Here is a 14,150-nt window from a genome sequence, read left to right on the forward strand (position 1 = left end):
TGAGATGTTGATGAATTCAGTATAAGGAAGGATCTATTGGCTTCTTGCACATCAATTGCAGATATAGTTACACATAATTGGAAAAACTATGAAGACAATGATTTATCGTAACTATAAGGACTTCTATTTTGTAGTGTTACACAAAACTGCAATATTTAGGATAAACAAGGGAAGATTTAGCACCAAAAAATGGGATGTCCAGGGGTCAATATGGGCCATAAGCAACAATGGAACTGTACGTCACCGCAATTTGTACAGTTATGGCCCAACACATCTACATTTCTCAATCACCTTCAGACAGGGAGACCTGTTAAGGTTCAAATATAGAGTTTATTCCGAGATGAATAGCGACTGAATGAATCTACAACAGAGTGCTATCTGCATGCTAAGCAGTACGAATACAATTAACAAGAATCTGCATTTATATAGAATCTTTAAAACTGTGAAGCAACTTGGGATGTTTTGCACAAGGTTATCAAACAAATATAATACCAAGCCATAGAAGGAACTATGAGAACAGTTAGTGTCAACTGTTTGCATTGTTTTAGTTAGGTATTTGTAAATATCTCAGAAGGGAGGGGAGGCAGATAGAGAGAAGAATTTCCATCCTGAGAGAAGGTATTCCAGATCCTAGGATCAAACAGGTAAAGACATAACCATTGATGAAAAAGTGAATAGAATTAGGATGAAGAAGAGACAATAACTGAAGGACAGTAGTGATCTCAGAGAATTATTGGGCTGAGGTGGATTAAAGAGATAGGGTGGGTAAGGTTATGAAGATATTAGATTGCAAGTTTGAGAATTTTATGTTGAGGATTTGACAGATCAGGAGTTGATGTTGGGCAGAAAGTAGAGAATGACAGCAGAACAAGGTTAGTGCAAGTCAAATATAAGCAGAGTTTTGGATGGGTTCAAGTTTATAGAGAGTGACATATGGTAATATGGTCTGAAACTCCTGCTAGGTCAAATAGGAAATATTGTGCATACTGGAGACCTAAATGGATGCTCTGAAGAGTCATATGAGACTGAAAACTTGATTTTTTTTTGTCCACAAATGCTGCCGGACTTCCTGAGTCTTTCCAGTACTTTGTTTTTAGTTGTGAACAGCCTAATTCAGTTTCACACATTCAACTGCGGGAAGAAGTTAATGGCTAGAGAACAGAGTTTGTATCATGTGTCTGTGTTATTTGATATGCAGACTTTTCAAGTATACGTTTCTTTGCAACATTTATACAGTAAAATCCTGATAATTTTGCAACCATAAAATAATGACTTTAGTCTTTCCAATATTTTGTCAGAGGATATTTCTGCATATCTAGCAGTAGGTGATGGACAAGCAGAATGACAAAGAACCAGCGAACAAGTGGTGGTAACATAGGTAAGGTAGAGCTGGGTGTCATCAGTTCACATGTGGAAGTTGGCATCATGTATTCAGATAATGTCATCTAGACCATCTTGTATATGATAAATAAAAAGTGTTGAAGGATAAATTCTTGAGGGGAGTCAACAGGTAATGGTAGGAAGCAAGGAGAGAAGCAATTGCAGATAGTTCTGTGGTTAAATTTGGATAGATAACAATTAAACCATAAGAGGAAGCTGGATTATGATGGAGAGACATTTGAGGAGGATAGTGTGGTCAAGCACATCAAAGATTGCTGACAGGTCAAGCAGAATGAAGAAGAATGGATAATTAACCATGGGTATGGTTACATAAGATATTACTTTTGGCTTTTTTTAAAAGGTCATTTCAATTCCATGACATCAGATTCAGATGCAGGAACTATGAGAAAGTTAGACACTGATGTGGAAAGCATATGTTGATGGATATTGAACAGGCTGGACAAAGGACTTTCTGCTTGAAAAGCATGTTTTTCATTCAGGAAAGGGGTGGTGTTGACAGATTTGTAGGGGAGGAGACTATATCTCAGAGGGAATGATGAACAATATTAGTTAAAAGGGATCTAGGAAGGAAAGTGAGTGGTCAACGTTTGGTGGGATTAGGTTCAAGTCAACAAGAGGTGGGTTTTGTGAACAAGATGAGCTTAAGAATAAGCATGAGAGAAAGTAAAGGAGAAACTGAAGAAAGAATCACGTTCATGAATAAAGAAAGGGCGGAAGGACAGAAGGAAATTAGTTTGTTGGGTTAGAGCAGTGGAAGAAAGCTGCAGAGGCAGCTGATCAGATGGTCTCAAACTTATAGTGACAACAGACTCTTGCACTTGTTAGAATGAGTTTGGAAAAGGCACGGAAAAAGTTTAAGGTGAAGAAGAGAAAGAAGGGGGTGAAAGTTGCATATCTGAAATGGTGATCAATCTTGGCAGAATAGAGCAAGGCCCATTAATGGTCTTTGTGGTTAAGCAATGAATAGCACAGCTACCAAATTATTTGTGAAACAATGGTATACTTCTGAAGTTAAAAAAAACAAAAAAAACCAGCACAGTCAACAAAAAAAAACATAGTTAAAAATGACACAATACCAGGTTATAGCCCAACAGGTTTATTTGGAAGCATTGCTTCTTCTTCAGGTGGTTGTGGAGCAGAACCTGATGAAGACACAGCATTCCAAAAGCTAGTGCTTCCAAATAAACCTGTTGGACTCTAACCTAGTGTTGTGTGATTTTTAACTTCGTACACCCCAGCCCAATACTGGCACCTCCAAATCATGACTACCATCAACAAAACGCTAATGCTTCTGTGGGAGAACTTGTTCAAGCCTTAATCTAGACTTGTACTTATTAAAGAGTCACACAGATTTCATATATTTGATATAATGGCATATAAAATCTTTTCAATTACTGTTAGTTTTTTTCATCATGATGCCTTTACAGCAAACAATTTCCTTTAGTGGGGTGCAGTGATCCCAAACGTCAGTACAATTGAATCAAAATCTAAATCAAGAGACAGGCACAGAAAGACAAAGTACATGTTTTTAATCCACCAAAAAGAAAACATGTTTCCAGTGAAAAAGTGCAGAACAGCCAAAAAAGTTGGCATGATGGCTCAGTGATTAGCACTACTGCCTCATAGTGCCAGGGACCCAGGTTTGATTCCTGCCTTGGGCTGTCTGTGTGGAATTTGCACATTCGCCCCATGGCTGTATAGGTTTTCTCCGGATGCACTGGTTTCCTCCCACAATCCAAAGATGTCCAGGTTAGTTGAATTGGCCATGCTAAATTGTCCATAGTGTTAGGTGCATTAGTCAGGGGTAGAAGAATGGGTCTTGGTGGGTTACTCTTTGGAGGGTCGGTGTGGACTTGTTGGGCCGAAGGGCCTGTTTCCATATTGTAGGGAATCTAATCAAACAGTATGAATCGTAAAAGATGCAACACTTTGGTGCTCAAAGATGAACATTTCCAAGTCAAAACCCAATTTGTTCTCTTTCTATGTTTCTCTCATGGAAAATAGCTCCAAAATACTATTTAAAGCCTGTTTTTAATAGCGCTTTATAAAGCATGTAAACTAACAAAAAAATTCTGTTCCTTATGAAATTATTACACTGTAAAAATTGGTCCATCAATTTAGGTTCATTGAATCTCAAGCCGTTCATCATCTTACTGTTGCAATATTGTACTTTTAGTAAGTGCAATGTATTCTGGCAGAACATGGTGGTTAATAATTATGTTTTCATATTTTTAAATTATATGGGTGCAAGTGACAAAAAAGTGTAGCTTAGGGTTTTCAAACTTAACACACAGCTATTGAAATAGTGACTTAGAAAGAAGAGTGAATTCTTCCTTGGTTTTCGTACGTCATATTCTGTAATGTTTCAATATTACCATAGAATCAGGAGTAAAACCAGCACAATGATTGTTTGACTTAATTACCCCTACAGATCAATTGGCATTGTTGGTAAAGAATGTTAACTAATGGAATCTTAACGAATGGAGAATAAATACAGTGATCAAAAAGGAGACATATTTATCGTGGTGGTACTTTTAATGATCTGTAAGGTTCATTAGAGAGTTATGCTATTCCTCAGCACACTATATTTCATACTTGTTAAACAACCAATGTTATTCACCTTGTAGAATACGCAATCCAACTGCCACACTATTGGCACAATCAATGGAAAAATTTGAAAGAGGAAATGGATGCACTTACCATGATTTCTTCTGTGTCACATCACTGGAGAACACTGGGTATAATGCATTTTGGCTCTTTATTGCTTGAGTAGAAAGTGCTCAATTTCTTAGGATACAAAATAGTTTATAACATCCTTACATCAAACTGTGGTGGTTGTTGACTTCCTCAGGATAGTTTTTTGAGGCTTTGGAGCAGTCTGTGGAGGTGTGACTTTGCCTTTTATGATTGGGAAATTATGACTAAAGTTACTGCCTGATCCTCCATTTTCAAGGGGAGCACACTGGTGAGGTGGTTTTCCTTTTGCATTACTCAATTCACCATGCAAATGTATATCCCTATTTCTCATGTCATATTGAACGTCACAATCCGGACAGTAGCCATGGTACTGAACCTCCTCATTAAATCGAACTCTTTCCCGTGTAACCTGTGGGCATTTATCCTTATCAGCTCTGGGCAGCAGTGGTTGTTTACGTATTTTTTCTGGATTGTTACCAGAGAGACAACACACATCTCCATTTGGCACTTTATCTGTCTTACATAAGAATGCACCATTGCGAAGCAAGGCCCCATTGGTCTTCAAAGGGTTGGCACAATAAGATTGTCTGTGGGGATCTTCACATCGGACAGGGGTTAATCGTGGAGGTGGAGGTGGGGGGTTGGCCTTCTTTAGCACTGTTAGGATAGCTGATGAAGTCACCGTCGTCTTGCAAATTGATCTGACTGAGTGCACTTTGACCTTATCAAGACTGGAGGCAGTTGTACTACTTGAGGTGCTATTTATAGTGTCCGTCTTGGAGCTGTCAGTCATTTCCTCCTCCAGCTGTAGGTCACAGGTAAGATGGTCTATTTGGTCAACTACCTGCACAGGATAGGAAAAAACAGTGAGGATCGAATAAACATTATAGCTTGGCAACTCATGGAGAGAAGGAATCATTCATCAAGTTATCTCAATACATATACATAATCCTGGATCTGTTTCCTCATATAACTGTGCAAACAATTGTAACCATTTTTTAAAAATAAACTGCTGGTTAAAACAGTATTCTGCTTTCCAAATCCTGTGCTATATCTTCACACGAAGTACAATTATTTCTTGGTATCTTGTTTTGTATAGCAGAATGCAACTTAAATATAAAACACATTGACTTAGATTTTGTGATCGTATTTGCAGCAAAACTGTTATCGTTTGTCATCATTACTTCTCTAAAACCGACAATAACATCTAGGTTCTGCAATATCAGCAGTTATTTGTCAGAGGTTGCAGTCAGTGGTCAGACACCTCCTCACAGGATGAAGTGTTGGAAGACCCTCTAAGCTGGAAATCATTGGACTGATGAAAATTCTTCTTTGTAGACTTAATTGCATTGTAAAAATCTTGACAAAGTTGCATTCATCAAAGTTGAATGAGATGTGAAATGGGATGGAATCTAATGCACCTCCCATTGGGCCCATTGATTGGCTTGTGAGCGCATGGAAACTCTGCTATGGTCATTGGTCTCCAACAACCGCAGCCACTTACCTTGGTATTATTGAAGCCAGTGGAGAGATTACTCCCTTATTCCCACTGACTTTGTTTTTACTGGAGCAAATGTTGCCTTGATATAAAGGGAAATTCATTTCAGTTCAAACACATCTAACCTGAATTCTTAAAGACTTTGAATATCAGTTGGCCAACAAAGCAGTTGAACAGCTGGCTGAGAGCTACGGTATGACAATGTATCATAGTTTAATCAATATAGAGCTGCAAAGCTCAAATGAAAAAATCTTATATGCTTTCTCAGAGCACCGTTGTAGTTACATAGGAAAATAAAGGGTAAGACTATTAATCTCTTTAGTCTATCAACCAATTGATTAGGTCATAGCTTGAAGTGATTACAGTCGATCTTTCTTTCCATCACGGAATAGCCTGTCAAAATCGAGTCATCAACTTTGAAGACAAGTGGTGATAGCAACACCATGAATTGATGCATTTCGATTCAGATTATTGCATTTAACTTCAGATGGCCCCAAGCAATAGAAACTCTCATTTTTAGTTCGCTATTTTAGATACAGAGCAGGTGTTAAGGAAAATGGCATCGACAAATTCTACCAACTCAGCATCCTGAGACAGGTATAAATACATTTGCTGATGTTTAGAGAGAGACAGCTGCATTGTTCCACCTCCTAGCGACTAATAGAAGGCAGTTTGTACTCAACACTTCATCAGCTTTGGTTTGGCACACCCTGGCTTTGACAGAGTCCTCTGTTTGCATATTTGAACCACTCTTTCTGTAAATGGAACTGGGAGAACAACACTGTTCCATCATTGTTGTTCTCGGGCACAGTGAGATTAAATATGAAATTATGAACATCTGCATATGCTAGAATTTGCATAAAGCAAGAAAACAGTAATTAATAAATTTGGATATGTAATGGAAATGATCTTATGCTTAGCATATTCTCAAAGATTAGTCAAGATATTTATACATTTCTCAGATAGACCATAATGTGACTGCGTAACAGGACATTAGTCTATTTATTGACTACTATTGACGCGTAGAGATTAATTCCGTTGATGAACTAAGTTACTAAACAGCTTCGGTGCCAGTAGTTATAGGAAAGTAAGCCCTCTGTTACTTTTTCTGGGAAGGAAATGAATTGTGCAGCATGAAGGGAAGAGATCAGTTCCTTATACAATGATGAACATTTAATCTAACTAATTTGGCATGGTTCTCTAGACGCCACTCCAGAACGAGCCTTTTGGAAACAAAAATGAAGGCAATCGTGACCTGTGGTGACTGATTGGTACAGATGAAAATATTGATTTGATGGGATAAGTCTTTGGGCAGCAATTGGAATACCTTCTACATTATCTCCATGGGGATAGTGCTCGGGGTTTTATGAAGGTGTAAGCTGAATGTAGCTTCCCTAAGTATTCACACTCAGACTGCGTTGAGTGAATATATACTGGTGTCAGCTGGTTGGACAGCAGGTTTGCAATGCAGTGTAATGACAACAGCACGGATTCAATTCATGCAACAGATGAGGTCTCGTTTTCAACCACTCCCCTTGCCTGAAATGTGGTGACCCTCAGGTTAAATGACCATCAATCTTCTCTCCGTAGTAGAACTACGGCAACTTTACCATTATATTTAGAAAACAAAGGTCGTCTGAAAGTCTCGCTCTTAATATTTTTCATCTTTGCATTATCTTCCTGGTCGCAAGAAATGAATAGAGGAAATCTGTCATTGCAATCTTTTCGCAGTCTGAAGTTATACAGATCGATTAAACAACGAGAAAATATCCTGAAATACGCTACAAAGCATTGTATATCTTGATATGCAATCAGAGATAACTGTCTATAATTTGCAGAAAACAAAATGCCCTTCTCAATGTAATATCCACGTTTGGGGAATAACTCAGTGTTGCTCCCACCGACACTTAAAGAAGTGAGGATTTGAATTAGTGTTGGGAATTGGGGCAATTGGATGTGTTGGCCACTTGACCCACTTAAACAAAGTTCAGCAATACCTTATTGCAATTCTGAACACGAGCAAAGGAAACAAAAGAGATACTTTCAAAGTGAGATACTTAATATTAAACACGTCGATGTGTTTGCCTAATTATGTATATTGGAGTCTTCAGTTACTTGTCAAAATGAGAAAAGTAACCCAGGTTTAAGAAGGGCTTACTTAATGTGGGTGAGAACAGCCCACCCTGATTCCTGGTTTCATTTCCATCCTAAAGAGCAACCTGACTCCTAAGTATAGAAACCTTGATGTCTCTCTGTCTCTTCTGCTTCTCAGTTGTTGCTCCAATGCTCTTAACCCCTTCATCACAAAAGCCTACAAAATTCCCCAATCCCCACATCATCCAAAATGCTGGCCAGATCCCTTGACCCCCCCCCCCACCCCCACCAACTGTAATAACTTATTATATTTCCCAGTTACTGGGGTCAATAACCAATTGCTTCCAACTGCAATCTTACCACAAGCTTTCTCTATAAAATAAAAGCAATGTATCTTCCTGTGTTTGAATGAATATATGTAAATGTTCAAGAAAGATACACAGAGAATAAAAGAAATGAGATAACAGGTTTGAAGCTACAACCTTTGAGAATGATAAGGGATTATCACCAGATCTTATACTGCAGCCCAGATTTTTTTTCTTTATTCATTCATGTGGTGAGGGCATTTGCTGGCCAGGCAACATTTATTGCCCATCCCTAATCAACCAGAAGGCAGTTAAAAGTCAATCACTTTGCTGTGCGTTTGGAGACACATATTGGCCAGACCAACAGTTTCTTTCCCGAAAGGATGTTACTGAACCGATTGTTTTTTTTTCCTGACAATTGGTCATCATTCGACTCTTAATTCCAGTTATTTATTGAATTCAAATTCCACCATCTGCTGTGGCAGGATTTGAACCCAGGTCCCCAGAACATTATCTGGGATCGCTGGGTTAATAGTCCAGTGATAATGCCACAAGTCTATTTTGTCCCATTAAGATGGAGACCAAGTTTTATAATGGAATAAAACATATTAATAGCCTAAAATTCTGATCAAGGTGCAAAATCTTAATTCTGTCCCTGAACATAGTTACATTTAGGTGGCTATGTCTGTGGCAATTTCTCTCCAGGAGCCTCCTGTAATAAAGCAATGGAGTGCTGCCCAGGAATCCTCACAGGCAGCAATGGAAGAGGATCATTGTTGAAACCATGTCCTCTTTTGCAGGAGTACGATGTGTTCTGCGATTTAAAAGTTCAGCAGCATAGCCTGCCAAGTTACCAGTTCCTGCAAAAATGTAAATACACAAGCCCACGTGGAGCAGGAGGATAGTACAAAATGTGGAGGTAGGGGATTATTGTACAAAATGCGGAGGAATGGAATTGTGGGAGATATAGCAGTTTGGATCAGTAATTGGCTTGCTGAAAGAAGACAAGAGGGTGGTGATTGATGGGAAATGTTCATCCTGGAGTCCAGTTACCAGCGGTGTACCGCAAGTGTCGGTGTTGGGTCCACTGCTGTTCGTCATTTTTATAAACGACCTGGATGATGGCGTGGAAGGGTAAGTTAGTAAATTTGCAGACGAGACTAAGGTCGGTGGAGTTGTGGATAGTGACGAAGGATGTAGTAGGTTACAGAGAGAAATAGATAAGCTGCAGAGCTGGGCTGAGAGGTGGCAAATGGAGTTTAATGCGGACAAGTGTGAGGTGATTCACTTTGGTCAGAGTAACCGGAATGCAAAGTACTGGGCTAATGGTAAGATTCTTGGTAGTGTAGATGAGCAGAGAGATCTCGGTGTCCAGGTACACAGATCCTTGAAAGTTGCCACCCAGGTTGACAGGGTTGTTAAGATTCCGGAACCATGAGGTTATGCTGCAGCTGTACAAAACTCTGGTGCGGCTGCACTTGGGGTATTGTGTACAGTTCTGGACACCGTATTATAAGAAGGATGTGGAAGCTTTGGAGAGGGTGCAGAGGAGATTTACTAGGATTTTGCCTGGTATGGAGGGAAGGTCTTACAAGGAAAAGCTGAGGGACTTGAAGTTGTTTTCGTTAGACAGAAGAAGGTTGAGAGGTGACTTAATAGAGACATATAAGATAATCAGAAGGTTAGATAGGATGAGCAGGGACAGTCTTTTTCCAAGAATGGTGACAGCGAGCACGAGAGGACATAGCTTTAAAGTGAGGGGTGATAGATATAGGACAGATGTCAGAGGTAGTTCCTTTACTCAGAGAGTAGTAAGGATATGGAATGCTTTGCCTGCAACCGTAGTAGATTCGCCAACTTTAAGTACATTTAAGTAGTCATTTGACAAGCATATGGACGTACATGGAATAGTGTAGGTTAGATGGGCTTCAGGTTGATATGACAGGTCGGCGCAACATCGAGGTCCGAAGGGCCTGTACTGTGCTGTAATGTTCTATGTTCTATGATAGTAGTGTGCATGATGAGTGAGGTGCCAGACGTGTGAGCAAGGTGAGGTGCCCAATGAGTGAGTGGGCATCAGGTCAGCAACTGGGAGTGGTGGTGAAGGCAGAAACTGAGTTTGATCCTAGGGATGGAAGAGATGTTTTGAGTCTTGTCCTGCAGCTCAGAGAAGGGTGTACAGATTTATGTCCATGTAAGTGGATGGGGTGTTGGTTTAGGTCCCACTAATGGGGATTCAGGTTGGGTAGGATTCAGACAGGCCTAGTAGGGTTATCAGATGCAGGGTAGAGAGTTACTAGGTCAGAAGGTGAGGTTGTCAAGGCTGGGAAGATCAGGGGTTGAGGTTTGTGGTTGGGAGTGAGAGAGGTGTCAGTCTTGAATCAGATTTAGAGTAGACTTTCCATCCCCTAAATTTTCACAGAACACTATTTCGATTAACCCTCTGAGGGCATAATCTCAGAGTAGGGAGTCACACATTCAAGACAGAGGTGAGAAGAATTCCTTCTCTCAGAGAATAGTGAATCTGTGTAAACTGCAGAGGGCTGTTGAGGCTATTAAATCTATTGAAGGCTGAGATAGACATATTTTTAATCAGTAATGGAATCAAGGGTATGACGTAAGGCAGGAAAATGGAGTTCAGAATGATCAGACCAGCCACCATCTTACTGAATGGTAGAGCAGATCGATGGGCCAAATGGTCTCTTTTGTTCCTGCATCTTATGGTCGTCCTGTGGTCTTAAGTGAGTCAGACCCTTCAAAGTCTCCAACATTAATGTTTATGTTTCGACGAATCCAGAAGCAGAGGAAATTCCCAATGAAAATTTTATTTCCCGACAATTCCCTCAGAGACAAATCCATTGGTTGTTCTGCATGGTCCTGACATGTAACTCAAGTGTGATTTGGAGATACCGATGTTGGGCTGGGGTGTACAAAGTTAAAAATCACACAACACCAGGTTATAGTCCAACAGATTTAATTGGGAGCACTAGCTTTCGGAGCGCTGCTCCTTCATCTGAACCACCTGATAAAAGAACAGCACTCGGAAAGCTGATGCTTCCAATTAAACCTGTTGGACTATAACCTGGTGTTGTGTGATTTTTAACTTTGAACTCTAGTCTGTACTGCCTCAACAACTGTCTGTCCATCAGATTATCTACACTATTCTTTGCCAAGAATGAGTGGAGAACAGGAAGGGAAAATGGTCAGTTTCTCATTCAGAGAGAAAATAAACTGTGTGTAAGGACAATAGAGAGTGGGAAAGAGAATTTCCTGAAAGATATTTGAGATAATTTTAGCAAGAGATCAATTGTTGGAAGTAGAAGATGACAGCAGTCGATGATTCTTTGAATAAATTTGGGTTTAGCAGTTCCCAATATGGATTTACAGCTGTTAAGAGTATATCTAGAGGTAGGAAGTCTTATTCAGTGTGATAAAGATGCCAAATGGAATAAGTAAAATTTATACAAGTGAATGCAAAATTGCAAAAGTAGTTGAGCCAAAATGCATACATGATCTGGCAAGGGAAATGCAAGGGTTGAATTTTCCACGAAAAAGTGTTTTATACTTTGTTGGAACAAATGAAAATTATTTGGATCCACTGGCTACAATCTGTGCACAGAATTCAATTTTTTAATGATTTACTCCATTCAAAATTATAGATTTTATCAATGTAAAAAATGTTAACCATATTGGTGTATTTTTTTCTACATCTTGGTATGCTCTTGTTTCCATTTACAGGAACTCTAATAATCTTGCATTCAAGGTAAAAGCATCCATACTTAGTGTACAACATATCTTCCTTCACAACATTTGAAAATCATGTTCTCATCAAGCATCCACAGATAACGCTGGTGGGCAATCAGGCAATCAGAAACAACAAGATTTTCTTTCTGCAGAGAAACTAAGACTATTTGTGACACCCTTTCAGCCACTAAATTTCAAACCTTTGTGATCTAAGATCAATGACACAAAATGCAGTACCTTTGCTAACTGATTCTGTGGTATAGACACATAAACTTAAATATTCCTTAAAATGTCAATGGCGAACGAAGTCATATTTCTGAGAGAGACATTTCCTGACACAGATTGAGTTGTCATGTTACAAACAAATCACTACAGATTTGTCCATGAAATATTCAGGAATCATGTCAAATTAAAGGCTAGTTTGTGTCGTGTCACATAAATAATCCAATAATGCTGTTAGATCCGAATAGTCAGGATTTTACAGGATCTCAAGAAGCATGTTGAGAGCTGGAGAGGTATGTGAACAATCAGTGTGATGCTGGAGTGTCAGTTCACCTGCTTGACACCTTCCTGGCACAGCTGGTATTATACCAGCAAAAAGGAAAGGTGGTAGACAGGCTCTCCTGCAAAGGGGTAATTGTGACCCTTGAGTGGCCAACGAAGGCCCTCTTCCTGTCATGGTGGCATTTTACTTCTGGCAGGTGGGTCTCTTACCAGGTAAAGAGACTATCAAGTCTACATTGGAGGCATCTCTGTTGGCTCTGGGCAAGCAGCCTCCTGGCTGTGAACCTTGTGGCCTTTGAAAACAACTACCACAATGCTCCAGAACCTCTGCCAATCTGGCAGCTGATTCCACTTCTTGTCATTCCACTACCATGTACATCACTCTTTTCTTGGTCAGATGTTAGTCTGATTGATTAGATTAGATTACCTACAGTGTGGAAACAGGCCCTTCAGCCCAACAGGTCCACACCTACCCTCCGAAGAGTAACCCACCCGGACCCATTCCCCTACCCTAAACTTACCCCTGACTAATGCACCTAACACTAAGGGACAATTTAGCATGGCCATTTCACCTGACCTGCATATTTTTGGACTGTGGGAGGAAACTAGAGCAGCCGGAGGAAACCCACGCAGACACAGGGAGAATGCGCAAATTCCACACAGATAGTCACCCGAGGCAGGAATCCAACCCGGTCCCTGGCGCTGTGAGGCATCAGTGCTAACCACTGAGCCACCGTGCCAACCCCTTGGCTAACAAATCTTCGAGGAAGGAATCTCATCCCTTAAACAAACAGGAACATTGCACCAGATGGACTTCAAATTTAATCAGAACTTTCAAAAATGACCAAGGAGGTGCTGCTGCAATCAGATCCCATCCAATGATATTTTCAATATGGAGTGTGCCCTTGTGCTGCGTGCTTATGCAATAATATCCATGGGCATTGATGTCCAGTTCATTTGGAGTTACTCTGTAAAGCTTGCATTGGTTTGCAACAAAACGTATTATCCAAAAGTATTGCCAGACACTTCAACAAAACAACTAGTTAACACATGACACTTGCGCGTTGCCGCTCAAATGATAAAGGTCTGTCTGGGTTTCACAGAGAGAGGTTGCCTTCCCAAAATATGTGGTCACACAAAGGCACAACTCTTTATGCACCAGTAAACAATAATCACTAAACATTAATTGGCACTATTCTGAAAATGCACACTCCAGTGAGTTGATGGTCTGCCAAGATTTCAAATTTGTCCAACGATATCTACAATATCTACTCATGAACAGTGAAGCATAAAGCAGCAAGAAGGACCCTGCAGTGGCATTATTTAAAGGGACAGGCAATCCTGATTGCATGAGTTACATTTTTGGAAATTTTCTATTAAAAATTTTATGAATTATATTTGCGGGCTTTTGGGGAGATGTTTTAGAGAAATGTTGCATTAGTCAATGAATGTGTGGGTAGGGATGGTGAGCAGGTGATCTGTCCACATCTAGGCTGCAACAAGTATGAGGGGAGCTGTGGCAATGCCTCTACATCGACTGGACAAGAGAATAGAGGGTTTGGAGACTGAATACTCTGTTCCACACTTTCTTCCAAGCTTGAGTCAAACTAATAGCATTTAGAAACACATATTATAATGAAGCAACGTGGATTCCACCATGTTTTATTGGTGTTCTCTTGTCCACAGCTGGAGCTCTTGAGAGTTAGGAGCTAACATTCCTTGTCCATCTGAAAACATACAGCAGAAATGGAAGATTGGTCAGGTGAAAATGGATGGAATGAAAATCAAGGGATCTACTGTTACACCATCAGTGCTGTTCATGCCACATACCAAGCTGAAATGTATGCTGGGAGCTGAGAGAAGAATAAAGCAGGAACAGATCATCTTCATGAATGTTCTCACCATTC

At 40.0% G+C, this 14,150-nt stretch overlaps 1 protein-coding gene across 8 annotated transcripts in view; it reads right to left on the minus strand.

Annotated features, from left to right (window-relative positions):
• The window catches only part of prr16 (proline rich 16), a 248,938-nt gene that overhangs the window by 135,076 nt on the left and 99,712 nt on the right, over window positions 1–14,150 (minus strand). For all 8 annotated transcript variants that reach the window (XM_087998304.1, XM_043711545.2, XM_087998270.1 and 5 more), the window contains exon 2: window positions 4,102–4,942. In XM_087998304.1, coding sequence (XP_087854430.1) covers window positions 4,223–4,942 — 720 coding nt within the window. In that variant the 3' untranslated portion in view covers window positions 4,102–4,222. The remainder of the gene's footprint in view (window positions 1–4,101; window positions 4,943–14,150) is intronic.

The sequence above is a fragment of the Chiloscyllium plagiosum genome, unplaced genomic scaffold, assembly GCF_037043375.1.
Source record: "Chiloscyllium plagiosum isolate Xiang-an unplaced genomic scaffold, Cpla_swu_hap1 HiC_scaffold_2, whole genome shotgun sequence".
NCBI lineage: Eukaryota > Metazoa > Chordata > Chondrichthyes > Orectolobiformes > Hemiscylliidae > Chiloscyllium > Chiloscyllium plagiosum.